Source organism: Pseudopipra pipra, chromosome 13 (assembly GCF_036250125.1).
Source record: "Pseudopipra pipra isolate bDixPip1 chromosome 13, bDixPip1.hap1, whole genome shotgun sequence".
In the NCBI taxonomy this organism is placed as follows: domain Eukaryota; kingdom Metazoa; phylum Chordata; class Aves; order Passeriformes; family Pipridae; genus Pseudopipra; species Pseudopipra pipra.
In genome coordinates, this window is record NC_087561.1 from 19,418,225 (window position 1) to 19,444,696 (window position 26,472).

Consider the following 26,472-nt stretch of genomic DNA (forward strand, 5'->3'; position numbering starts at 1 on the left):
GGTGACATTGTTCTTGTTTTTCGTTAAAAGAAGGAAGTTTTTCTTGTTTGCCCAGTGACTCTGGCCTTCTGGTATGAAGATGAGTAATGTTGGCACTGCTCCATGCACCTGCTCAGTGCCACCCTCTGAGATCACCTGAGCCCGAGGCAGCAGATCAGGGCAAGCAGGGATGGGACAGTTGAATGGAAGCTGAGGAGATGTTTGTGGTTGGAATCTGAAACCTCCTCCTGGTTAGGAGCAGGTGCTAAAATACTCTCACAGCGCTGGGGTTTGTTGTGTGCTGCCTGGCAGGTTTGGGTGTTGGTGCCAGACATTGGGGACCTTTATTCCCAAGGACTATCCTTGTGAGTATTCTCTCCCTTCCTCCTCCTTGGGTAGGACTTAAATGAAGTAAAGAGCATTTGGTGATAACCTGCACTATTCATTAAATAATTTGGGACCTCGCCCTTGGGAGTCTGGTGCTCCCAGCCACTTCAAAGGGAATGTGTGTGCAGAATAGCCATGTTGTTTCCAGTGGTCTTGGAGACACTGAGGTGAAGTGAATTTTGCAGGATCAGGCGATCAGCCTGCTGGGGTTTGCGTGGGCCATGGAGCAGCAGCATGTTCCCATTACCCAGGGGGTGACTCAGCATGGGAGCTGGTCCCTGCAATTGCCTGGGGACCTCACAGCCAGTCCTTTCTGTGCTGTCTCTGTTTCGTGTTCCCCTCCTCTATTATAGCGTGCAGGTATGTCTGAAGATAACTCTGCACCTAAAAAACCAACCTCAGACTTCATCTAGCTGATAACATCACCTGTTGCCAACCAGGACAAACAGTATCACATGCACGTCTTCTAAGAAAAACACAGAATTACTTTGCAAAATTTGCTGCTGGAGTTTGAAGTCTGTAACTGGATTGTTTTGTGTATGAGTGACTCAAAATTTAGGAGTAAAACTGAAAGTGCTTAACTGTCCTCCAGCCCTGTTGAGGTGGTGAACCTGTTCTTGTCCCACCTGATGCATAAGATAATTAGCTCCTTGGCTAAGCAGTAATTCTGGGCAAGTATGCACAGGCTGTCCTCACAGGGACTCTTGCATTCCTCTTAGTTTCACAAGCTAAAGAAAGATCTTTCTCTTTGCTTGTGAGGTTATTATTGCTCCATGCAGGTTAATTGAGCTATAGCATTAGAGGCACTCATCAAACAGTGGTGAGTCGCTCACTTGTCTAAGCTTGTTTATTTTTATAATGCTGAAAAATATTTGCATGCTGTACAGAAATGGGCTGCTTTGATTCCCTGCAGCCTGGCAGTATTATCATTTTTAATTCTTCATTAATCTTTCTTTCTCATGAGGGACTGGCAAGGTTCCTGTGCATAATTACATGATCTTTAGGACAGAAGCCTCAGCTACTGGGTTTTTACACAAAGCCTTACAAATATGAGGCTTTTCTTCCTTAAATAGTACCCACACTACCTCCCCTTTTGTGCCCGTTCTTGATCTCAGCCTGGTGAAACACTATTTGCAATTCCTTTGTTAGTTCTACCAGCTCTAGGTTCTGATGTTTCCTCAAGAGCTTTTTCCTCAGGTTACCAGGGATAATTTCAGACCAGAGGTTAGAATGAGGTGTCAGACGATGGAGCTGCGATGCTCGGAGCAAATTGCGAAATCGGTTCTTCCTGGGAAATCTCACAGTGCTTCCTTGGGTTAGAATTGATCTAAACCTGAATTTTCCACTGCAAAAGCAAGGTGTTTCTAGGCTTTTTGGCTATGGAGAGTGCACCACCTAATCCATAAGCCAGTACAGTTTGGCAGAGTTGTTGGAAGTCTGATTTCAGCCCTGTCCTTCATAATAGATTTAGACTAACCTCCCAAATGTGTCTGTTTAAAATGTCTACAGAACCTTTCCAATTTCCTTCCAGGTCTGTCGTAACAACCTTTCCAATGCATTTCACTAATTTCCATCTTTGGCACACTGCAAACTGAAATTGCTGGAAGAGCCTGACACAAATTGAGTTTGGGTCCAAATAAATAACACATGGGCTCCAGCATCGCTTGAACTGTTCATTTTTGTGTTTTGTTAATAGAAAAGTTAACTCACTGGTTCTGCCAGGAGTTTCCAGCTTGCTCAGAGAGCAGATTCCAGGAATGCTGCCACCCAAGTTAGTTGCACAAGATTTTCTTTGTTAATTAAACATAATGGGATAAAACTGGAAAAAATAGCCTTAATGCTATTAGTTGGTATTTGTTAGCCAGAATATTGTTACAGTGTGTCTCAGTCCACCTTTTGTCTTGGATTTCCAGGTTGATTCCAGGTACATCCACATTAAAATTAGTAGTATTCAGTTCCAGCAAATGTTTTCAGTGTGAACTGGGGCCTCCCTTCATCGGCTCAGCAGGATAAGCTGGTAGTGCTGAGGAGTGAAGCTCTGTGTGTGAAATGGTTCCTTGAGCATTTGAAGGAGTTAAACGTGCACAGATTGGATTTGTCTGTTGAGAAAATCTGTAAGGCAGAGAGGCAGAATCTCAAGCTGGGTTGTATCTTCGTGTTAAAAAAATAAACAACATTCCCCCCACCCGCTTAGATTTTTCCAGTTGAGACAAAAGAAATCTTTGGGTGGAAAGGCAGCATCATATTGCACAATAAAAGCCTTTTTATGCTCTAATAAAAAGGGTTGCTCAGGGCAGCTTGGTTTAAAAGAAATAAAAAAAAAAGAAGAGCCAGTGATGATCCTGGTGTGAGGGGGATGAGGAATCCCTAACTTCAGTTGTGTAACACTGGGAAAGAGGTTGGAAATTGCTCTAGTTATCTGCTATCTTAATGCCTGGCTTAAAGGTTCTTTACTGCATATTTGCTGGCAGCTGTTTTCAATATATCCCTCTTGAACTAAGTCACCAGTTAAGAATTTGACATTAGCTCTTTTTTTTCAACCACCATCTTGAAGTACCACACCACACAACACTGCCTTGTTCTCTCCTTAGATATTGTTCATGTGCCTTGAAATTGCTGTTGACACCTCAAGTATTTAACTTGCAGATCTGAGATAATTTTCGTTGGGTGTGGATGTGTGCCATAATAAGTCAGAGACAGAAGTATCCGTGTCTGCATTCCTTCACTACATCTGTTCATTTTATTTTTTGCAACATTCCAGGAAATTAGGTTAAATTATACATATCAATGAATAGTTTTAAGTTGTGTTTTCATTGCCTTCCCTTTAAGTATGAACACACCGAGTGGACAAGTATCTTTCTCTTCTTTTGCATTATTTGCCTTTTTCTTTAGGACACCTTCAGTAGTAGATTTAACTGCTTGAATAACACACCTAAATACACATTTTTTTATGTTCTCCTGATTTTCCACTCAATGGTTAAAGTTTCTTTACTGCTTCATATTCTGAAAGAGAAAAGTCACGTAATTAAAGAATGTTTTGGGAATTAGAGCTGTGCTCTGCATTATATTTCTGGCATAAACCCTGTGTCCTTTTCCTCTCCTCACATTCCCAGTCTGTAAAATAAAGCTAATATTCGTATACTGATCATTCTCACAGTCATTTCTGAGGCACAGAGTGTTGAAGTTTATAAAGTATTTCACTATCACCATGGTTCCTCAAAGCATTTCTGCTGATACAGTTTGAAATGCACAGCATCACAGCCAAAGGAGCCATAAGCACAGGGCATCCTCATCTGTGTTGCAGCTTTCATTCTGAGCAAAAAATAAAACAATGGAGTTAAAGAATTAGCGGGTTTTAATCACTGTTTCACTTGGAGGCACAGATGGGACAGAGCATTACTTGGCAACGTTTAATCTTGGAGCAGAAATGGTCATGATTAAAGCAGCAGCTGGAGTAGATTGCTAGGGACAGGGGGATTCATTCATCCTAAAGGGATCAAAATTATTGGGCTCTGGGAGAAAACAAGAAGCTACAAAAGGAAAATCTGAAATATGGGCCAAGGTTTATTATCTGTAGGGTTTCATCTGCTAATTAAAATGATGTTTTCAATGCTTTCCTCAGAATTATTTTGGAAGGGAGGAGAGTATCAAGTGATCTGGCCTACTGAAGAGGAGCCTGAAGCCATCCCTGAGTGGAAATTTTGGACTTGGAGGAGGAAGGCTGAGTGTGTCCTCCCATGTGGCAGAACTGCTTCTCCTTACCAGGGAACTCCAGGTGAAGGACATAGGTATGTGCCTCTTCAGACTTCAGAAGAGTCATGTTCCAGGCCAGGTAACAGGGCCTGAACTCCTCCTAGCTTGGTGAGGCAGCCCGGAACAAGGTGGATTTTAACTTTCTCTCCCTTAATATTTGTAGAAGGCTTTTGTCTCTGTATTTGAGTCCTTGTGTTTCAGGGGTTGGCTGTGGAGATGCAGAACAAAGCAGAACCTTCAGGTGTTGACTCCTGCAGTGCATTCCTGATTCTGCCATGGAACTTGTTGGAAGCAAGTTACCTTTTGCCAAGGGACAATGTTATATAGGAAAAAGGTGTCAAAATAAAGGGCTAGAATACCAACATGTGTTCTGCTGTCAGGGCAGAGCCACAGTTTAGCCCACAAGTGAGGCATACCCTCTATTCTGAGCTGCTCTAGCTCAAAAGTAGCTCTGCTTTCAGTTAGATGTCTCAGAGGTATTGTTAATTTTTGATATTTCAGCTCATGCAATACCAATGGGCTTGAATTTCCATGACCAATTCCTGGTTCCACTGGGAGACTGACTGAAATGTAATCCCCGTTGGTCACTGGCTTAATCTGTACTTAGGATGTGCTTGACATTGGCTCTTTGTGTTTCTCTCATTTGGACACAGTGGTTTTCCCTGCCACTCGGAGGTCTTTTTCTGTTCCTTGGATCAGACAGCTCTCTTTCCTCCCCTTGCATTTGCCTGCATTCCGCTGACAAGATTTAGATGGGTGAGGATTTGGTTGCCGTTGTGTAGCAGGAAGTTGCCGAGTCCTCACTTGCACTGTGCGTGGTGTTTTCTGCAGCAGGGAGAATAGGTGCTGATCTCACTCTGGGCATTTCATAACTCTGAAAACCTGCTGGCTAACGAGGTATTCATTAATTGCTTTAAACGATCTAAGCGAAGAGATTTTTTTTGCTTCCTTTGAACCATATGCTATCTCAGTGGGCCTCTCTTTTTTTCTTTTTCTTTCCCTTTGTAGCAGTTTGAGCCACATTAGAAATCCAAAATCCAATTTCCAGGCCTCCCCCCGCCCCTTCCCACAATTTATCTCAACACCGGAGAGAAACTTTCAGGCCAGAGGCTTCTATAGGGGAAGGGGAAGTATATACATTTATTTACACAAATAAATATACTGTACAAACTAAAAGCAACTATATATATATATATATATTTACATTTCTATCAGTCTTTTAAGCTCCTCCCCTTAGCTTTAGTCCAGAAGCAGCCTTTCAAGGCTGATATGTAACACAGTCTTTCCCTCGTGGGAGTGTTCTGGGCCCGAACGCTCCCCCCTCACCAAGCTCCAGCTGTTTGTTGCAGTTTTTCCTCCTCACGAAGTCCAAGAAGATAGCTTTGAGTCCTTTCCCCTCCATCCTGTGTCATTTCTGCTGTGTGATCTCTCCCTCTCGGTCTCATACCTCGGTTCTGTGCTGCTGCAGTGTAGTTCAGCTTATCAAGTGTCCTCTGAGTCGGTTTTCGGCTGCCCCCGCTCAGCTTTGGCAGGGCAACCCCCGAGCCTCTCTTGGCCCGTCTCCAATTTCACCTGGGATTCTTCTCCCGAGCCTCCTCCTCTGGCCCATCTCTTGGCTCAGCTTCAATGCTGAGCCTCTCCTCCACTTACAGTGGAGGGAAAGGAAAAGCCCCCCTCCACAGCTTAACTGCAGAAAAGGAGTGGGGAGAGGGCTTGGCTGCAAAGCCTGCCTCTCTCCTCTTACCTCAGGTGCTGTGAAATCTCTTCCTTCACAGCACACACTCCAAATGCTGCCTCCAGCTCCGGCCCAGGCAGAGTTGGGGGGCCACAGGGCTTCCCCCCGGGGTGGGGGGAAGGAGCCCAGCCACCCCCTGGCCTTCTCCACCTACATGCAGCAGACACCGACAGCAGAACACCAAGACTGCCAACAGCTTCTGGGGCTGTGATATGTGATTTTGAGCAGAAGCAAACAACATGGACGGTGATTGGCTCTCCAGGGAACACTGCCCTGGCACCTGTTCACCCCTGAGCCCCCTGAACTCTCAAGGGGGGGCCAATTTCAAACCATGACACCCTTAAAACTGGTGAATTGCTGATTTCACCCTTTAATGCTTGTCAGCCTGCAAATATGGGAAGTGTGTTTCACCATTGGCAGCTCTAAGAGTAAAGCGAACAGGTCTCAGGCATTTTTGCCATCATCCTGTGAATTCCAGGCCTCCTTGTCTGAGGTATTTGCCATGCATCCCTACACTCCCAATTGATCCATTTGCCTATAAACTTGCAAGTCACCTTTCATCACCTTTCTGAGGCTTTGCCCCCTGGCATGCAAGTCGTTCTTAGGATCTTAATGACTCCCATTGTTGTGGGAACCTTTGGTAATGGAACCTGCTTCTTTTCTGTATTTCGAGCCATTGCTCTTAAATATCTCTTGCTTGATCCACCCAGGCGCTAATAACCGTGTCTCCTTCCCTTAGGTCAAGGGCAGCTTTTACATTCCACCCAAAAGGCACCAGAGTTTGAGATGAGGAATTCAGAAGAGCAAGCAGCTACGACAGTTTTACAGCGCCTGCTGCAGGAGCAACTCCGATACGGAAACCCAAATGACAACCGTAACCTTCTTGCCTTACACCAGCAGGCCACAGGGAATGCCCCCCCTTTCAGCAGCACCGGGAGTCCAGCATCTCAGAACGAAGGGCTGAGCTCCCAGGACCACCAGCTTGTGACTCATGCTGCCCGTCAGGAGCCCCAGGGCCAGGAGATACAGGTGGACAACAGCATCATGGAGAAGCAGCTCTCCCCGCGGCTCCAGAACAGCGAGGATCTCCCGACCTACGAGGAAGCCAAAGTCCAGTCCCAGTATTTCCGGGGTCAGCCTCACGCCAGCGTCGGGGCAGCCTTCTATGTAACGGGGGTCACCAACCAAAAGATGAGGACTGAGGGGCGGCCCACGGTCCAGCGGGTGAGCCCGGGGAAGGTCCACCAGGATGAAGGACTGAAGGACCTGAAGCAAGGGCACGTGCGCTCGCTGAGCGAGAGGTTGATGCAGCTGTCCTTGGCCACCAGCGGGGTCAAGGCCCACGCGCCGGTCACGAGCGCGCCGCTCTCCCCCCTCTCTCCACTTTCTCCTCAGCAGTCCAGTGACCCTTATAAAAATTCTGGCTCCAATGAGTTCTACAAGAACTCAGTGCAGCCCCCTTCCCAGCCCAGCATGAAAGGAATGGAGCAGCGGGGTCCTCCTCCCGAGTATCCGTACAAAAACGTGTCCACCCCGTCCATGAACTGCAAACCGCAGGACTCGGGACATTTCTATAGTGACCATCGCATGAGCCAGCAGGGAAGATCTGATGGGCCTATGATGAGGTATCAGCACCCCCCTGAGTATGGGTCAGTCAGGTAAGCAAGATCTTAAATTCCATGACAGCCACATAGGGAAAGACAGTATAAAACTCACTCCTGAAGCAGGTTTTCTTTCAGCAAAGACCCCATCTTTATTGTAGGAGATGACATGTTGTGTTCATCCACAGACTGACTGGAAGGACTGTTACCTGGTTCAGTTGTTGACTAGAGAGGACTGACTGTTTTTTATTAAAAAACAAAACAAACAAACAAACAAAACACAACTAAGCAAAACCCCCCAAAAAAACCCTCAAAACAAACTGGCTTGATTTTATGGCATGGGCAAATCTAATGCTGAGGCTCCAGAGCCTTACAAAAGCTTTGCTACAAAAGCCAAAGTTATGGTGTGATTCATTGTAGAAACTTGCAGTTAGTTAGTGCGAGACTTAAGCTGTTGTTTAATTATGTCTGTCCAGAGAAAAGATTTTTTTAAAAACTTCATCACATAGGAAAGGAGAAAGTGAGTGAAAGCGATAAAGGTGCAGGTAACAGAAATCACCTGAGCTTCCTGTAGAGTTTTTCAAATTTTGTCTTCAGTTGAACTGAAGTGTAGGAGTGGAAAATGGAATGTGCTTAGTACCTCATCCCAGACCTGCTTGTTTAGCTTTTGCTCATTTTCCTTGCCTCATTTGAAGTCTTAGCCTGTTCTGGTTCGCTCTAGATAAGGAGCTGGACTTGGCTTGAGTCAAACTCTGATGTCCATGTGGGGGAAGATGAAGTTTTCTTAAGGTGGGCTTAAACCCCAGCTTTACTTTACTTTACCTGTTTCCATACCATCCCATCTCTGTCCAAGACCAGGTGGGATTTGGTGTAATGATTTTGGGCTCATGTTGAAGCTAAAAGGCTAATACAAAGGAGCAACAGGATGGCATTGCTGCAATAAGTAAATGGTGAGGTCTCTGTGGGTTTGTGTTTGCAGATATTATGTTGTGTTCTGAGGGGAGCATGATGAAGAAACCCCTCAGTATTTGGGAGCAGATTCTGAGCTTTGCGGAATTTGAATCTGCTCAGAATCTTCCTGGTCCTACGAGGAGCTATTTTCAGAGTTTGTCCACCATTGTTTGTGATCTGAAATGACTTCAGCAGCATACAAGCCTGATGAAAAGGCCCTTTGATCTGGCTAAATAAATAATAAAGAGGCCAGGAAAAGGGGAAGTAAAGGGTTTAGGGGGGGTAATGATTGTAGAAGCTTGTTGCAAATGTTTTTGAAAATTCAAAGGCCTCAAACCTCTGTCACACAGGACAGGGAAACAGATCCTCGATGGTTATGCTTCAGAAATACTCCAAATATATATGCAGTGAAAGTGAGACTTAGCCTGCTTGCCGTTTAAGGGAGAGGTATTTGAAAACACGCCAATAGTCAGCTCCTCTAGACAGGGTGATTTTTGTCTGTATTGGATGGATCCTGGCTGCTTTGAAAGAACATGGTGGGGGGGAGCGGGGGGAGGAGAAAGGTTCAGCTGGCAAGGTTTCCAGTAGGGGAAGCAACTGAAATTTGTCTTCAAAGCATTGGGAATCTAATGAGGTTACTTTTTAACCTAAATAGCTGCACAGAGAAGAGGTTTCCTTTGCAAGCAAATGCTGAAGTAGAACAATTGCAAGACTAATCCATAAATTACAGAGCAGCGTAGCAAAGGAAGGGAACGAGTCCTCTATTCCCCTCCCTCTCCCACACGCTCTAAGAGAAACTCAGACAAGAAACCTTCTGTGTTACTAAAGGTGCAGCTGGGTGCCGGTGTGGGGATTTTAAAGGCATACAGCTTTGGGGAGAGAGTTTGCCTCGCACGGGGGGTGCCTTTGCAGCCTTCAGTTTTCCTGTGCTGCAGCTCGGTGTTTATCGGGATTCATTCGGGTTGGTAAATGTGTGCATTTTTTGAATTGTGCGTCAAGGAAACAAAGCCCCTTCTCTCTGCTCCCGAAGCCACACCCTTTTCTGCGGGTTTTTCCCCTCATTGTTCGGGGGAATTTGAGGGTGACCTAATGATGCAGTTAAATAAAACTCGTTGAGCAAGATAAACATTGGGGAATTCACAGCATTCTCATGCTTCACCCTCCCCAGTCTGGGAAAGGAATGGGCTGTGTGGTAAGTTTAAACCAGTCTGCAAACAGTTTGCCTCACCTGCTCCTGGGCGGTGTAAGTTTGGGAACAGTGTATGTTGGTAATGATGTCGGTTTAATGTAAATACCAGGCACGCTGGAGGCATGTGTGCTGTTATTTGGAAATTTTCAGGAAGGTTCAGAAAGAGGACTGGCTGCATGTGAAGCTCCAAAAATCTTTCCTGTTCTTTCCCTAATATCTCCACTGCACTTTGGGGATGAAAACAAGCCTCCAGGCCTAACAGGGGAGGACGGGTGCCTTGGACTTGGTGTCCAGGGGCTTGCAAGGTCTCCTGTGAGAGCACAGCAAGAGCTGATGCAGTTTTGGGTGCAGAGGAAGTTCCTGTCTCTCCGATTCAAGTGCCATCCTCTGCAGCCCAAGCGACTGAGCTCCTGCTGTGGTGATTAATCCCATTGACTTCACAGAAAGTTTTTGAGAGGGAGGTCTGCAGAATTTGTCCCATAATTAGTAAATCACTTCTGTGCACTGCGTTCCCCTGAGCAGCATCAAAGTGGGGGCTAATCAGGTATGACTGGGAAGCAGAACAGAAATGTCTGGCTTTGATTTCGGCTGTGTAATGGAGTGGAGCCTGCTCCCTCCCGCAGCCAGCGCTTCCTGGTTTGTGCAGGAGGGCTGGAGAAGAGAGGGGAACTGGAGCTTCTTGAACACAAAACAGGCAGGAAAAATCTAACAAGCCAGAGACCTTTCCTGAGCCCTTCATTTTTCTGCCTTCCCCACTGTGTTGCTCTACCCACAGATTTGCTGTGTGACTCCGCAGTCCTGGCCGCCTCAGCACTCCTGATAGCTGGGTCTGCTTGCAGAGCTGCCTCACTCCCTATCTCTGTCTTCATCACTTAAAAGCTGAGGTGACCCTTGTAGTTGCAGAACCATAAATCCAGGTTTGTACTTGGCCCATGTGGAGTGTTTCTCTGATACTCACCAGAGACTGTCAGAGAAGCAGAGATTCTTGCGTGATACAGTCTGCAAAGTGAAGTGGTGCTTAAAGTTATGCTTTCAAACTTAAACACTTGTTGGAATTATTGCTCTGAGGTCTTTTTTCCTGCCTTTGGCTTTTTCAGGGCTCTGTGACACTGAGGCAAATGGAAGCAGATTGCATAGCTTTGTCTTCCATGTATTTTGAGAGACTACGTTTTTTCTGAAGTGGTTAGTTCAGATAAACTTTTGATTACTAGTGGCAGGTTTACCCAAGGACTCATTCTGTTGTGAAGGGAATTTTCTACTTCCATTCTATCAGCAATACTGTTGGATGACACCAGTAGTCATTTGAACCTTAAAATTCACAGTCTGGCCTGAAAATCTTGAAAAGTCCAGTTGTGTTCATTTACCTTTTCTGAATCTCTCAGCTCAAAATTGCTTCACCAGAGGAACAAATTCTTCCATCTTCACGTTAATATGAAAGAATCTCACAGCCAGGTATTTTGTACCCACAAAATATATGTAAGTATTTTATAAGACAAAATTGTAAGTAGTGGGGATGCTAAAAAGTTCTTTGAATGTGTATGTAAAAGTTTACATACAAAATCTTAGAAGGTCTAGTGTCACTGTGAGGTTACTAGGATTTTTAAATACATTTTTTTAAAGGTAGGATGTATTAGCCCAGCCATGTTATCTCGTTCTGCTGGGAACACAAATGCATTTGTGACAATCAGAAGCCCTAATGCTGTTGGTGATGCCACAGAACTAGAGGTTCCCAGCTCTCATGTTTTAGCTTGAGCCCACAAGATCGCTATAATTTCAAGATTATGGGAGGCTTTGGATGTGAGTGCCAAGATGCTGAATATCTTGGAAATATATCTTGCTTAGAAATACCCGTGATTTCCTAGAGTTGTTCTTTACAATAGGTGCTTGCTGTTTTTTTTAAAATCATCGCTAGGCATGTCAGCACGACTGACCCTTCAGAATTGAAGTGCTGCCGTTGTTTTTCTTTGGTCATCATTTTGTGCCTTTCATTAGTGCTCAGGATGGCAAGATTCTGCCACTGGGGTTCTGAGAGCAGAATAACAGATGTTTCTAGTCAAATAGCTCAAATTGTTAACATTGGCATCTAAATAGTCCTCCTTAGGCTTGTAAGATTAACTCACTGAGAGCAGTGGAATCAGTCTCTCTGAGTAACTGCTTTGGGTTGTTTTCAGACTGGAAGAGAGTATTTTGTAGGTTGAAAACTGGTTTTTTGCATCCATGAGGCACGCTGGCAACATAATTCTTTTGATCTAACCTCCACAGGTCTTCATAGATTAAATGTCGCAGCAAGGCTATTCCCTAATTGATTATAACATCAAAGCAGAGCTGCCGGGTGATAGGTAAAGAACAAGCTCAAGGAGACGAGTGGTTTGTGAGGATGCAAAGTTTTAACTCTGCATACAAATGGGTGAGCTAAGAATGGAGCTGGAAACCACCTAAGACAAACCAGTTGACCTTGAGCATGGCCTGTGATGGTTTTGCCTCATTCTTCATTATGAGAACTGACAAATAAAGTTGATGAAATCAATGCAACAATAAGTAGAGCTGCCCTCCTGGGAGGGGAAGAACCAAATTGCTGCTACTAAACTGAACATTCCTGGGGAAATTAGTTGCACATCACTCTTCTGCATGACCCCTGAAATCCTCGTGCTGCGTATGATAATTTCTGGGGAAACACAGCTCCTGAAATGATGTTGCTGGCAGGGACCACAGTCACCTGTGAGTGTGGGAAAGAAACAGAAGCTAGAGCAGTGATTCTTTGTTTTTTCCTAACTGACAAAGGCTAGATTTGTTTCCCTGTTAAGGAATTGTCGCATGAGCTTGGAGGTTTCCATACCCCTTGTCTGCTGGGAAGCAGGGAGATGAGCCATAAGGTGCCTGTGCTGGGCTGGGGAGGTCTGAACTCCCCGAGCACTGCCAGCCAGATGTGAGTAATGCCGGTAATGCCGGAGCTTCCTCTCGGACAGGGATGAGGAGTGGATTCCTTCTTTCTGCGGAGAACGGGAAGGATGATGCTGCTTCCCTGCACTTGGGCTGAGAAGCCCGTTGTGTAACCCTTTAGTTCCCAGTTCATGCTCGCTGTTGTCAGTTCCTCTAAGGCTCCTGGTGTCCTTGTCCAGCCGGATCCCTGCAGGGTGTGTTGGGTCCCTCCCGGGAGCACAGAGAGCCGTGGGGATATTTTGTAGCAGCCACGGCCAGGTGGAACAACAGTGTGTGCTTTTCCAGCTGCAGGGTTGAACTGCATCCCAAAGGGTGGGAAATTTTACCAGAGCAGCAGGAGTGTTTCAGAATATGTTTAACTGCCAGACTGGGTCTGCACCAGGCTGAGCTCTGTGCTTAAGAAGAGACTGGCTGCAGCATGGAGAGGGAGTGACTTCAACTGTTAGAATAAAGAACATCCAGAGAAGTTAAAGGTTGAATGTCTTGGGAGGAGAATGCAAAACCTGCCTCCTGAGGTCATCCAAGCATGATAAATCCACACAGTCTCCTAAGAAAGATTTCTTACTTGGCTAAAGCAGCAGAAGTTGAGCTGGGGATCTCCAGAGCCTGGGAAATGTGAGCTGGTGTAGCTTGGAGTTAGTTCTGTGATGGACTCAGGTTGCTAGATCTGTCTTTGATATCATGCAGAGGTTATTGTTAGGAACAGTAAACATACCCACTGCATAGGACTGAGGAGGGTTTGAAATCAAAAGGCTGCTTCTGATTCTTAGGTTGGTTTTCAGATCTTTTAACTGTCTCATGTAACCAGGCTGCAGCTTCTTGGTTGATAGTTCAGAAAGCTCAAATCAGTAGTGCTGGCATGCTAGCATCAAGCTTAGCCAATCCTTTTAGCTCTATATCCTGAATTGCAGAAAAAATTCATTGTTTTCTCATGAGAGATGGCACTTAAGGCCATAAGGGCAGAACAAAAGAGCCCGTTCCTAACAGTCCTCGGTTGAGCAGTTTTATCTGCAAAGTATGGTGAAAAGTTATGAAAATAATTTTGGTCAACAGTTGTTGCTGAACTTTCTGTTAGTATTTGTCTAAAAAATAGTCTCCAGAGGAAAGACCTTTGTGCACTTAGAATATATTTTCTGATAAAGATTTTATTTTGAAACATTTTTAAAAACAAACATATAAAATTGAAGAAAACCTCGCACGAGTCTTTTGTGTAGGAAGGCCTGTGCACAGGAGCTACCTGGGTCATCCCACACCTTGTCACTGGGTTTTTGCACCTTCTACATGACTGTGATGGAGCCTCTGCTCTCTGTTTTCCAGGCAGAACCCAGATGTGCCACTGCAGTTACAACAGAGACCACCTCACCACCACAGCCCGACGTCTTCCTTGACGTCCCTGGGATCTTTGACTTTGCTTCAGTCTCCGCCACCATCTAGGCTGTCCCCTTCCCAACATCAGCAACCTCTGACTCCAAGCCAGGCAGATCCTGGCATTCTGCCACGGACCCAGCAGCCTTTCTTGTCCAACCAAGTCCATCAGGGAGATTTGTACCGGCTATGCCAGCCCTTCCTTGGCCCGCAGCAGCAGCAAGGCGACTCCTACTCAGTGATGCCCCGGGCTCAGCAGATCCCTTCCCCATACCAGCAGATGCAAGTAGATCCTTTTGCCATCGTTTCCAGGGCCCAGCAAATGGTGGAAATCCTGTCAGAAGAGAACCGGTCTCTACGGCAGGAGCTGGATGGGTGCTACGAGAAAGTAGCCCGGCTGCAGAAGGTGGGTGTGTTTGGTGAGAATTCAGGCACTCTCCCATGCCTGGTATAGTCCACAATTGAATCACCTAATCTGTGACTGTTACATTCCTTGCTTAACAAATTTATTAACTACTTCAGAGTCTTTCATATGCAGATTGATTGGTCTGTATCCTGTCCCTTTGGACATCAGCTTAACTTTGTCAGAAGATAGAAGCAAAGCCTTCGGTTTTCTGCTAAGGGTTTATTGACCATGCTCAAAAGCACATCCTCATCAGCTGCTGAAGAGGTTGACTGCTTGGCTTGCTTGGTTAAATTAAGGTTTGTGTCCAGGATAGCAGTAGGTTTCATTTCCCTTAAAGATTTTGGAGGCTGCAGGAAGGGCCTGTTTGGACTAGCACCAGACCATAGTCACTGTGGAGGCACAGGGGACATTGCTACAAAACTGGTCGTCAGGACAGAGTGCAATGCAAGTAGTGCTGCTATGGCTACATTAAAGACATTTGGACTGCAGAACTGGGACTAAAACTTCTTTTGTTGCTGTCTCAATGCCACACAACTTCCCTGAAAACTTAATGTCTTGATTTGGACCCAGCTATTTGCCACCTTTGGCTTTATAAAACAAGCCGAGTATATGATGCTAAAACATTTAAAAGAAAATATCCCAGTGAGACCCATCATTAACGTGCATGTGTGGAGGTGTTTTCATGCTGCCTCATAGAAATAACTTCTTGATGACCAGTGGTTTAAAGCTATGCAGCAGGTCAGCTTTGCTTTTGCTTTGCAACTGTGGAAAGGCTGATGCTACTTCCAGTTTAGGACTTTGTGGGCCTTGCTGTGCTCTTTGCACTGACCAGTGTCCAGGGCCATAAAAATGTGTGACTGCTTGAAACACGTGTTTGAGTTCAGGTGACCAGCATGGCTTTCCACGCTCATTATTTGCTATGGTACCTCTTTTCAGGGACATAAGTTTGTTTTATTGTATTTTTAGAGGGTTCTTGACAAGGAAATGCTTTAGAGAAGTATTTGACAGCTTCCTGATAATGACAGAAGGATAAAAATGCACTTCTCTCCATCTCCCTGTTGATCACTTGCTGTAGACAGTGCTAGTGGGGTTTGCTGTAACATAAATCCACAATTCCATGGCAAACCATGGCTAGTGAGGAGTTAGAAGTGAATCTCCTTCTGCTCTGAATGATCAGAGAAACTTTACACTGAAGGCTAGAAAGAAGGATAGAACATATTCTACTGCAAAGTTTCCCTCTCCCCATTTATAATTTGCATATTTAAAAGCACAACTAAGTTGTAGGAGTGTAAACATAGAAGATCGGGAGATTTTATTGTGAATTTTGGACCATTACAACTATCTACAGAGTTCCTCAGAAATGCAGGGTATGTCACTGGGGTTTTTTGGCATAGTTTGATCTACCTTTTTTTTTTTTTTTATTTTACTTACCTGATATTGCATTAGCTATTTAAATAAATGCTTTTTGCCCAAACTAACTGTAGTGTCAAACTGCCCCAGTCTTGGAAAAAAAATAGATTACATTTGCACTTCTTCAGTTTGCTATATCCATGTTCTCATCATATTGGGGAACCAGAGTGAGAGTCTGGAAGGAGGGTCCAAAACTCTGTTTCAGACACTGGTATTCTTTATACAGATGGATCCAGACCCGAGAGTGTTGTTTTACTTAGTTTATAAGTGTAGGTTTCTCTCAATAAAGAACACTTGAGAGAAAGTAATCTCGTCTGAGACCGAACGAATACTGTTAGTGATAAAATAGTAAGTGCTTGTTTTCACTTCCACTGCAGCTGGAAACAGAAATTCAGCAAGTTTCAGAGGCATACAAAAACCTGGAGAAATCATCCTCTAAGCGGGATGCCCTGGAAAAGGCCATGAGAAACAAACTGGAAGGAGAAATTCGAAGGCTTCATGATTTCAACAGGGATCTAAGAGGTAAATGAAGTAAATCTTCTGCTCATCAGTGTTGGTTTTTTTATTATACTTACTTGGCAGGACAGCATTTTGCTGCAGAATTCACTGTGTCTGACACAACTGGAATATGATGGGATACTCAGGACTATTCGGTAGTTGGAGATTTGAAGCACTTGCTGGGAGAATTGAAAAAACAGGTTTAGGAGAGTGCTGTAGTCTTTCATTTCCAGCCTGTTTCTCATTGACAAGAAGCATGTGATAAGCCAAATACCATAAACCAGATGCAAGCCTGGAATTCTCTCATGTCTTATATCCTAGAGATAATTTGTACAATTTGTTCAGTTTGCAGAAATGGAAAGAGGTTTTGCTGACTGCCTAATCCCACACCGGGCGTGTTCACTTGATTTCCTGTCCAGTGACCCTTTTGCACTTACATACAAACTGCAGACTGTCTGTTCTTCCTGAAGGTCTTGTCATTCCTTATCAATGTAGGCATCTGGTTTTTTGGATCTCCCTTCCTTTTCCAGAGTGAGATGTTATTAGTGTCTGGCTCTTGCTGAGAGGCTGAAGCAGCATGATGGCTGGGGAGAGTGGTGTTTGACCTTAACAGGAGTAAAAGTTTAAGCATTAGTTCAAAAGGTGAAGGTGAAAAACATCCACAATTTGAGGTGTTTGAAGGTGCACAAACAGTCTTTTAAACTTAAGTTTAATTTTTTATGGAAGCCTTCTGATTGTCCTGCATGTCATCTGCTCTCACTGCTAAGAGAGTCTGTGTCTCTTGCTAAGAGCCTGCTCCCAGAAATTATTTTGCATCCACGAAGTAAAGCCATGCAGTGCTCAGTGCCCTTGAGAAGGACAGTAGCCAAACATCTGCATTAAATAATCTTATTCAGAGTAGAACACAGCATACACATTTTATTCTGATTTTCATAGACTGATACATATTTCTAGCATCTTGAAGCAGCAGAGCTGTTGAGCTGTTCTTAGCATTTCGCACTACTCCCTCAAGTCAGGTAATTGGACAGCAGTGATTTAATCTTCTGTTAAGTTTTAGTGGGTAATTATAAGATAATCTCTTAATTGTGTGGAAGAAATAAAGGTATAAATTGAAAAACCAAACTTCTTCTGTGTTATAATTTTTTAAAGTAATTTCTTTGGAACTTCATTTAAACTGTTTTGTCTCGTTGAGCATATTTCTTCAAGGACATCATTAGAAACATTTCAAAAGTGAGTGCCAGCTTCTGATGGGCATTTTACTTTAGACTGTGTAGGATTGGGAGATCCATTCCCCCAGCTTGCATTAGAAATGCCCTGAGCAGATGTAACTTAACGCTTGAAAGTTTTTATTTATTTAGTGGTTTTTTATTGAAAATTTTTGCAGAACGTATGGAGACAGCCAACAAGCAGCTCGCAGAGAAGGAGTTTGAGGGGTCTGAAGACAATCGGAAAACCATCTCTCAGCTCTTTGCACAAAGTGAGTTGCACAATCATAATGGGTCAGTGGAAAGCTCCAGCCATCCTGGGACAGAGGACAGTGCAGCAGGTTAATTATCAAGACAGAAATCAGCTCAGTGACAGTCCAAAACTGGCAGTGGAGAAAGGAGGAGAGATTCAAGAATTCCTTTTCTGTCAGTATGTAAAGCCCATCTGATGGGATTTATTAGAGATTGCAGAGCAAAGGTAGTTTGCAGTTAAACTGTAAAATTAATGTTTACCCCATAATTTACAGGATATTTTATCCACCTATTTTATTCCTTGAAAGCTTTGGAATTAAACCTTCCCAGAATGACAGGAGTCCTGGCATGAGTTAAGGCCAGTGGGACTGGAGCCTGCTAGGTATCCTGACTCTTTCCTCTTTTATTTGCCCCTGCCCTATCCTGTTCAGCAAAAGTAAAGGGGATGAACACTCCTGCAGTCTGCTGGGCTGGATGAGGGTCAGGAATTCTGCCCACAGCAGTGGATTTATCACAAGGCAAACCAAAATGACGGATGTGAAATGCTGCTTTTCCTTTGTACTGAAATGTCTTGAGGCTGATGGTGACGAGCCAACTTTTCTGTCATCCCATAGTGTACTCCACCCTTCTGACAACGCTCACTTTTCTCCAGTTGTTACATGAAAAGGTAGCACAATAAAATTGCAAAATAGAGTTTTTCTGTAGTGCAACACACACTGCTGCTACTCTGACAAATGCTGGTATTCCTGTCTCATGTCATCTTTAGCTTGTTCCTTGTGGCTTACATTGCAAACAAATGGCTGTCAGGGGGTGAATTCCAAACTCCTGGTGGTAGGGGAAAGTCCGTGAGTTTAGTCTCTCCTTCGGACTGGTTGGGTGGACATTGAGGTTCATAGGTGCCTCCAAAGAGATGGGAAGGTCAAAGCTGTGAGGCCTCCCATCCCATTTCTGCTTTTGAAGGAACATGGAAGCCATAGTGCTACATTTCATCAGTCCCAGCATTTCTAGGAGTGCTGTAGGCACTTGTCAAGTGAAGCAGTTCTCATTTGGGGAAAAGTCTGCACCAAAACTCCAAAAGGCTTTCTGCAAGCACTTAGAGATTAAAAAACAGCCTGCTGGCACTGACTGATACCTGCTGGCATAATGCCACCCTGTCTCCTTGCAGCTCAGTCTCTGCAGCACACTTTAATGTGCTCACACTGTCAGCAACTCATTCCTGGGTGGAGGAGAAATGCTGGGAAAAGATGAATTAAAAAATAGACAGGTGATGTTAGCCTTTGTCCTTGTGTCTTGTGTCATGGGCTGGCTCTGAGCTGCAGTCAGGGTTTGCTCTGCAGAGTTCTGGGTGCTGGTGGTGGACAGGTTTGTTTTGCAACCTGTGTGTGGGCTGTGCTGATTCCCCAGCAGAAGGGAATCTTTAGCTTCTCCATGTTGCTAAAGCTTTGCTCCTGGCTTTTTGCTGGCAGAAGAAAGGGAGTAATTGTGGTGCTGTAAATATAGTTATGCACATGCTTGCACAAACGGGCCCGTGTGCTCCATATGCAGTCTGTTCTAACACCCAGCACCTAGTTCCTGTTTTTCAAGCCTTCCACTCCTTGTCCTCATTCCTTTGTCGTGGGATATTGGTTTCTGGAATGCAGTTTCTCTGGTGTCATCAGTGCTGGGTGTAGATCACTCCAGGGAGTATTCTGTGGTTATGTATCCAGCAAGTGGGTTAATGTTATCATTGCTGCTGGTTGGCTTGAGCTGGGAATGACAACATACAGAGGACATCAGCTCTGCGTTGTGGCTTTGCCTTACACCCCTGTGGGATAAGTTCTCCAGTCCACAATTATTTTTATCCTATTTAGTTTTTTTCTGAAGGCAGTTGCCCTGTTCCTGAAACAGCATTGCTGCTTCAACTTGATCCAGGTCTTTCTGGAGAGCAGCAGAAAAGAATGAGCTGCTGTGCTTGGGGTGGCTTTAAAGCATCAGACGTGAACTCTCAGTGCTGGGCAAAGGGCTTTCTTAGCTGCAGGTCTGCTTTGAGCCCTGACCAAACAGATATATGTGCCTCAGTTCTGGCCCAGGGTGTCATTTTTAAGGGGAAGACTCAGGAGTTCTCATTGTTCACTTGTTTTCTGACTCCTCTGATGGTACTGACAGCAAAGTGGGACAGCTGAGGGTTCCTCTGAAAAGGGACAGTTGCCCTGGACAGAGCAGCCTTCCTGTTTGTGAGGTCAGTGTGGAAAAAAGGAGCACAAGTTTTTCAGGCACAGAAGTCTGCCATCTCTCTCCCTAGCCTGAGATATGACAATTACTCAGTTTGTTTTCCACCACTGAAAGCTCAGATGTGAAGAGGTGCCAAGTTTCACTAACCATCTGCATAATCACAGCAAATTACCTCACTGACTAACTGTACTAAGTGATGCACCTTCTATTCCTTCTTACTATCATTGTGGCACATTGTTACTTGAAGGTACCATGCTTGTTTTTCAGGGTTATAAGTCTTTCTCTTCCTTGAAAGCCATGTCCTTTTTTTCTGTCCTTAGCACTAGATCTGCATTCCCTCCTGTGAGAAGTTCCAGTACAATCATTCCTTTACCTCTGGAGTGAAATACTCCTGAAAGCTAGGCAGAGACAAGTGCTGTCCATTGATAACTCTCTCTGTTTTCACAGACAAGGAAACACAGAGGGAAAAAGAGAAACTGGAAATAGAACTGGCTGCTGCACGTTCCACCAACGAGGACCAACGACGGCACATCGAGATCCGAGACCAGGCCTTGAACAACGCTCAGGCCAAGGTGGTGAAACTGGAGGAGGAGGTAAGGATGCTGGGAGAGAGAAATTAGGGTAACTTGGGTTCCAGTAAAAGTGACTGGGGCAATGAGTTTGTCTTGTGGAAGTTTTAAGGAGATCTGCTTTCTTCAAAGCTGTTTATATCTGCTTAGCTTTGTGTTGAATAGCTAAACCACTGAACTGTGCACAGATAAGCCACAAATCTGTATTTCCTTGGAAGTGCTTTTGTCTAAGCAGCCATATTTTGTTTTCTTTTTGTTTCAACTTGTAAAAGTGGGCTGGAACAGAGATCTCAGCCCTGGCAACTTCCTGAACTTGGCAGAAATTCAGATTTGGATGGACTTTCAAATAGTATCAGATGAATGCAGCTTGTCCCCTTGCCAGGTGTGGGGACAGTGCAGAGCTCTGGATGTGCCCAGCATTTGTAATAAGCTGGGCATGACCTTAGTTGTTTTCTCTACCTTTCCTCCCAGGAGGGGATAATGCATTTTAGCTGCTTAGCTGGGCAGCTTTCACAGCATTTGCTTTTGTAGCTTTGTCCCTGCCACTCATGGCTCTCACCTCGCTGCCCTTCTGCGTCACAGCGTCCGTCCTCTTTCCTCCTGCCTGCTTCTTTCCTCTCAAAGGCCCCGTTTCCCACTCCCAGCCTCTGCTTCCTTTACTCCTACTCTTCCTCCTTGGAGAGTCTCAGGAGGAAATGTCATGACCAAGCACACTTCCTCACTGCTGATTTGTTCTCCAATTCTGCCCTCTCCCTGCCTGCCAGCACTCAGCATCACCCTCAGCTGAGCGCTGTTCCTACATGCACCTGAATTTTGCTGCTTTCAGAGACGTTCCTCAAACCCTCCCCTTGTCTGCTTCTACTTTTCTCTCTGTTCAGGATCCCATTGTGCCAAGAGAGGAGGGATGATCAAAGACAAAGGGAATATCCTCCTCTCCCAGGTACAGATGTAGCTGCTTTCTTAATTTTAGCCTGTTCTTCTCTGACCCTGTATTTGCCTCAATAGCCCTTCCCCTCTTGTGTCTCTTTACCTGGTGTCCTTAATTTTCTTTAATCTCTTTAATCTCTTCAGCTTCATGGAAGCCTTCCCTCGATGTCTCTCCTCCTGGATCTGCTCTGCTCATCCAGGATGTTGTTGTAGGGTTACCTGCTCTCATAACCTTATTAGCCTGGCATGGCTGGCTTGCACCTTGGTTACTCAGGGGACAGGGAGCATTAGGTTATAGGGTAATTTATTTACACATGATGTGATTCTCTTTGGCTCTAGAACTATTCTGTCATTGACTCTGCAATGTATTGGAGCTCTTTGGCTTTTGTTCAAATTTCAGCACCTTATTACACTAAAAGTCTGGTGTGTCACTAACTCCAAGTACATGGGACATCCTTGTGACTTCCCTGAACTACTCACCTGCTTGGAGTCCATGTGTATAGAAGGTGCTGTGATCAGCTGCACCAGCACTTGCCTGGGCTGAACCTCAATGCAGGCACTAATTTTGGCTCTCTCACAGTAAAGCTGAAGTGAAGTATCACTGCCTAAGTAGATTGGTAAAGTAGGGAGGTGACTCTGGGCTAGATTGCATGATAGCTTAAAAAACACATGTACACTAACACAGAGTGAAGTGCCCTGCATGAGGGCTCGTGGTCATATGCATCCAACCTTTGCTCGAATCCCGGGGCGTGCAGGAAGTGCCACCCTTCCTGTTGCAGATAAATATGGAAGCATCTCAGTGAGGGAGCAGGAATTAACTCTCCTAAAGGTGAGAGAGGAAAAACGGGAGACAAAGGTTAAAGAGTCACTTTTGCAGGTTTCTCAAATCATTATTGAATTAAATACTTAGGATTATAAAGCATTTGTTGCCTCATTAGTGTTAAATTGTGGAAAGTTCTCAAATCCCCAAGCTGTTTGGTAAATCTTCGAAAGGCAGCCAGACCTTCAGAGCTCAGGGCACGGTTTAGAGGGGACTGGAAACATTGTTCTGAGTGAGTGACATTCAGTGACCAGGATATGGACAATTTGTCGATTATTTCTTTTATTCCTGCCATCTGAATGCCTGCTTAATCTGAATGACTAGTCCCTGTGATTGTCTCTGTAACTAGTCCAGCTGAGGAGGGTGGAGTTTCTTATGCTCAGGTTTGGCAGCTACTCTGGCTCAGGGCCTGAGGGGGGTGTGCACATTTCAGTTGTTGCATCCTGTAATGTAAGTTTTCAGCTTTTTTGTTTTTCCCTTTCCGTTTTGACTTCCTATTAAGCAGAGTAACCCTGCCTTGTATGCACTAGATTCTTTATAAAAAGAATATTTCCGTTCTAAGGAGAGCTATAAGTCTTATATCACCATAACAATTTAAATATTGCATTGGAATTGCAACTTTAGATTCTTTTAAAAATCTTTTGCTTGAATTGCCAGTTTGGACAAAACCACCCATCTATAAATGTAGATACTTGTCTACCCCTGGGGTGCTCTGAGGGTTTTTATATATATTGAATTTTAACATCCAACTTGGAGCAAAAGGAGAGGTAAAGGGATGCTAAATGTGATGGAGAAAGGGATGATCTTGGAGATACTGAAGTATAGTATGAAGCAGTTGGAAGCAAAAGTAGACATTCACAGAATACTTTCCCTGTTTGTAAGGGTGAAATGACTCTTCAAATTTAGAACAAGCTGCCATTAAAGTTTTCGAAAGTGTGGAGTTTATTTCTGCAGAGTGCAAAAAAAGGGTGATTGATCATAAATATTTAAAGCAAACTTAAATATGTCTAAGAACAGAACTGCTACATATGTATGTTTTATATATGATATTTATACTTCTCTACTCTCCTTGAAGGTACCCAGTTATTAACCCCCTATTTTCACTTCTGCATTTTCATTCTTCCCTTTAGCAGATATTCCACAGTTTTGCATAAATCATCAGCCTATTAAAATTGTTTCGAGTGAAGTATTAGTCTGTGGTTTTTCAAATCAAAACTTCAGATTATTTTCATTGTGTGTAATGCATTTGAGATAAATTGAACATATGTACATTGACTTAAAAACCTATATCACAGTCGGAAATGGTTAGTGATAATAACTGCAGCTAAAGCAATTGGAAAATTCTCATTTTGGAGCATGGATTGCTGTGATGGTCTCAACTCTGATGGAAACATTGGAATGGCAGCAGGTTTGTGGCTGGTCACAGATGGCCTGGATGTGTGAGCTTGTAAAATAGGCACGGTACCGTGATTTAAACAACATCTGCTCGCATACACCTTGAGAGCCTTCAGCAGATGGAGCATTTAAACTTGGCTTTACTCTGGGCCAGGGGCAGAATGGCTGTGTTTGCAGAAAGGATCCTTCTGACCCACCCCAGACTGAGTAAATGCCGACTTATTGCCAGTCCTTACCAGGCTTGTAATGTTGCAGGAAGGACTTTGATGCCAAACACTTTATCTAACCACAGCTGCTGGGTGCAGAGGGTACAATTGCTACTGGTTTTACTTTTTTTTAAAAAAAAAAAAGAAAAAAAAAAAAAAGAAAAGGAATTCCCAGAGCTTTTCTTGAACTTGGTCATTTCTGGTTAAATTCATACCCCGGAAGACCAAACTTCAATTCAAAGAAAGTTTGTGGGTTTTGTTGCAGTAGTGTAGCTTGTACTCCTTTGCTCCACCACTTTACAAACCACTGTTTTACTGAGTGCCTTGAGACAGCTTTGAAAAATAGTGACTACCTCCAGGAAGATAAAAATACCTACTCTTTTGCCATCCTCTTTCACACAACTTGCAGTGGAAAGAGGAGAATGATGTCCTCTTATATGGGTGGAAATTGAGGGCTGACAGAGAGAACAAGTTTGAATGAAATATCTTTTCTAAAAATGCTTGTATTTATAAGGTCTTTCAGCCATCAGAATTCAACATAAACAGCTGTCGGGGCTAAGATACTGTATTCATTTTTCACTGTTCCATTGGTAGGAGAGAAATAACCTACTATTTCTGATAACAGCGAGGGTTCTGTCTATGGGGAAATGTGAAAATGCATTTCCCAGTGACATCTACTGTACTTTATATGCTTTGTCTGAGATACTTTCAGAGCAGAGCTCTGGCACAAGAGGAAACCCAAAGGAGAGCTGTGTGCTTGAAGGCTTGTCTGTTTTTTTTCCTGTCACTTCTTGGTCTATAAAAAGATATTCCTGGTCTCCATAGCTTTCTCTCACATAAATGCTCAGACTCTGAGAGCTACAAAATACTCTTTTCAGGACAGAGCTGCTTCTAAAGGGGACCCTTTTTAGATGGCTTATTGTTCCTGGATGGGTAGGGTGCAGAGGAGAGAAAACTCCCTCTCTTCCCTGTAACTGATACGTGTGTGTCTAATGACCTACATTCTTGTAACAGAACAGAACTGGCTTTTTGCTGCTATGTCACTATCTCACATATTCTGCCAGTTAGTGATTTTCCAGAGGTGGCTCTGAGAGTTAGAACTTATTTTAGCACAAACAAACGGAGCGACGACATTATGACATTCCCATGCAACAAACACTATTCCCTAGCAAGAGGATAGTGTTACCAGATTGTTTCAGCATGAGCTCTTGCTGGGGCCAGTGGTGTCTTGTTGGGCCTGAATTCAAACCAACCAAGGATTCAAAGGCATCCTAGAGGAATATATTCCAACTGCATGAGGGAGAGGTGGTTTGAACGTGCTTGCTGTCTCATTTTTTAACTACATTTCTGCCATAGCAGGCAAATTCTTGTGGGGAAACACATTTTCAGCTGTGTGTGAATGGATTCAGCTTTAGGATAAACCCAGAATGTAATGAAAACACCCTGAATATATTAAACCAAGGACTTTGAAGACATCAGAAATTGTGGGTGGGAGACAAGCAGATGCTGATGAATGTTACCAGTTGGCTGAAACAGGAGCTGTCCAAGATGAAGAAGGTAATAGCTGGGTTTGACAAAATGCCTGGGAGAGTTCTGAATCATTGATGGCTATGCAGGAAGTTTTCTCTTCTTCCCCAGAAAAAATGTTTGCTGAGTAATGCATCTGGAAGCAATGGTCTCTACAAAAAGATCCTTCCTTCCCCCTCACCTGCTGTGTCCAGGACTGTGTTTGTCCTGCACAGGCAGCTCCAGTCGGAGGATGTTACAGCCTCCCCTGGGACTTGACAGTGAAAATTCATTGTTCCTGTGTACCCCTGCTCCCTGTGCATGAAACCTCTGTGCCCCCTTCCCAGCCTTCCTTCTGCAAGAACTTGGGATCCCTGAATGAGATTGTGTGGTTTGTCAAAGCCTGAGTAAGTGGAGGAATAGGATTTGGTTGGCTTTCAGAATGTTAATCCCCCTTCTACTGGACAGTTGTAATAATAATCAAGTACCCCTATTTCTGAGAGGAAAACTTTATCCTTGGCCATTGGGTTTAGACCATGCAAAGAATGGGGAAATAAAATTTCTGAAGCCAGAAATACTTGATCAGGCAGCAAGGGAATCCTGGGGTATTCCCTGCTTCACTTTGCACTTCGTGTACCCGATTTCTGCAGAGCCCAAGCCACTCCTGGTCCTCTTTATTTTTCTTGTCCTTGGTCCTGTTGCAGAATTCACATAAGCTTTGTAGTAAATGGGAACTGGAGAGTGAATGCTCTTGTTTGCACTAGTTTAGTTAGAAAATATTATTGATAAAATTATAGCCTGATCTCTGATTCTTGGTTAGGACATTTTCAAAGCAGTCAGGGATTGACCTGGAGAAGATAATGATATTAATAAAGTTATGCTCTGTGCTGCAGGAAATGCTGGGAAGGGATACAGTCATGCTGAAGTGCTCTGCTGTGCTTCCAGACATGCACTGAGGTTATTTGAGATCTTACATCTTAAATAGCTGTTATAATAAAGATATCCTCATGAGCAAAATGCTCTGCATTTTCAGAGCACCCTTTGAGGCAAAGCAGTTATGATACATTATGTGACCATGAGTTTGCTTCTTAGTTAAATGTTGTACCATCAAAAGAAAAGTTACTATCTTGTCAAATTTATTTAAAATTACATACTGAAGGGTGTGAC

The 26,472-nt window shown here is 44.1% G+C and overlaps 1 protein-coding gene across 4 annotated transcripts in view; it reads left to right on the top strand.

Moving 5' to 3' along the window:
* The window catches only part of AMOT (angiomotin), a 58,734-nt gene that overhangs the window by 21,787 nt on the left and 10,475 nt on the right, over nucleotides 1–26,472 (top strand). For 2 of the 4 annotated variants that reach the window (XM_064670251.1, XM_064670252.1), the window contains exons 2-7: nucleotides 3,989–4,154; nucleotides 6,594–7,512; nucleotides 13,853–14,306; nucleotides 16,094–16,238; nucleotides 17,599–17,691; nucleotides 20,330–20,475. In XM_064670251.1, coding sequence (XP_064526321.1) covers nucleotides 6,641–7,512; nucleotides 13,853–14,306; nucleotides 16,094–16,238; nucleotides 17,599–17,691; nucleotides 20,330–20,475 — 1,710 coding nt within the window. In that variant the 5' untranslated portion in view covers nucleotides 3,989–4,154; nucleotides 6,594–6,640. The remainder of the gene's footprint in view (nucleotides 1–3,988; nucleotides 4,155–6,593; nucleotides 7,513–13,852; nucleotides 14,307–16,093; nucleotides 16,239–17,598; nucleotides 17,692–20,329; nucleotides 20,476–26,472) is intronic. The other 2 variants (XM_064670254.1, XM_064670253.1) reach the window with 1 other exon arrangement.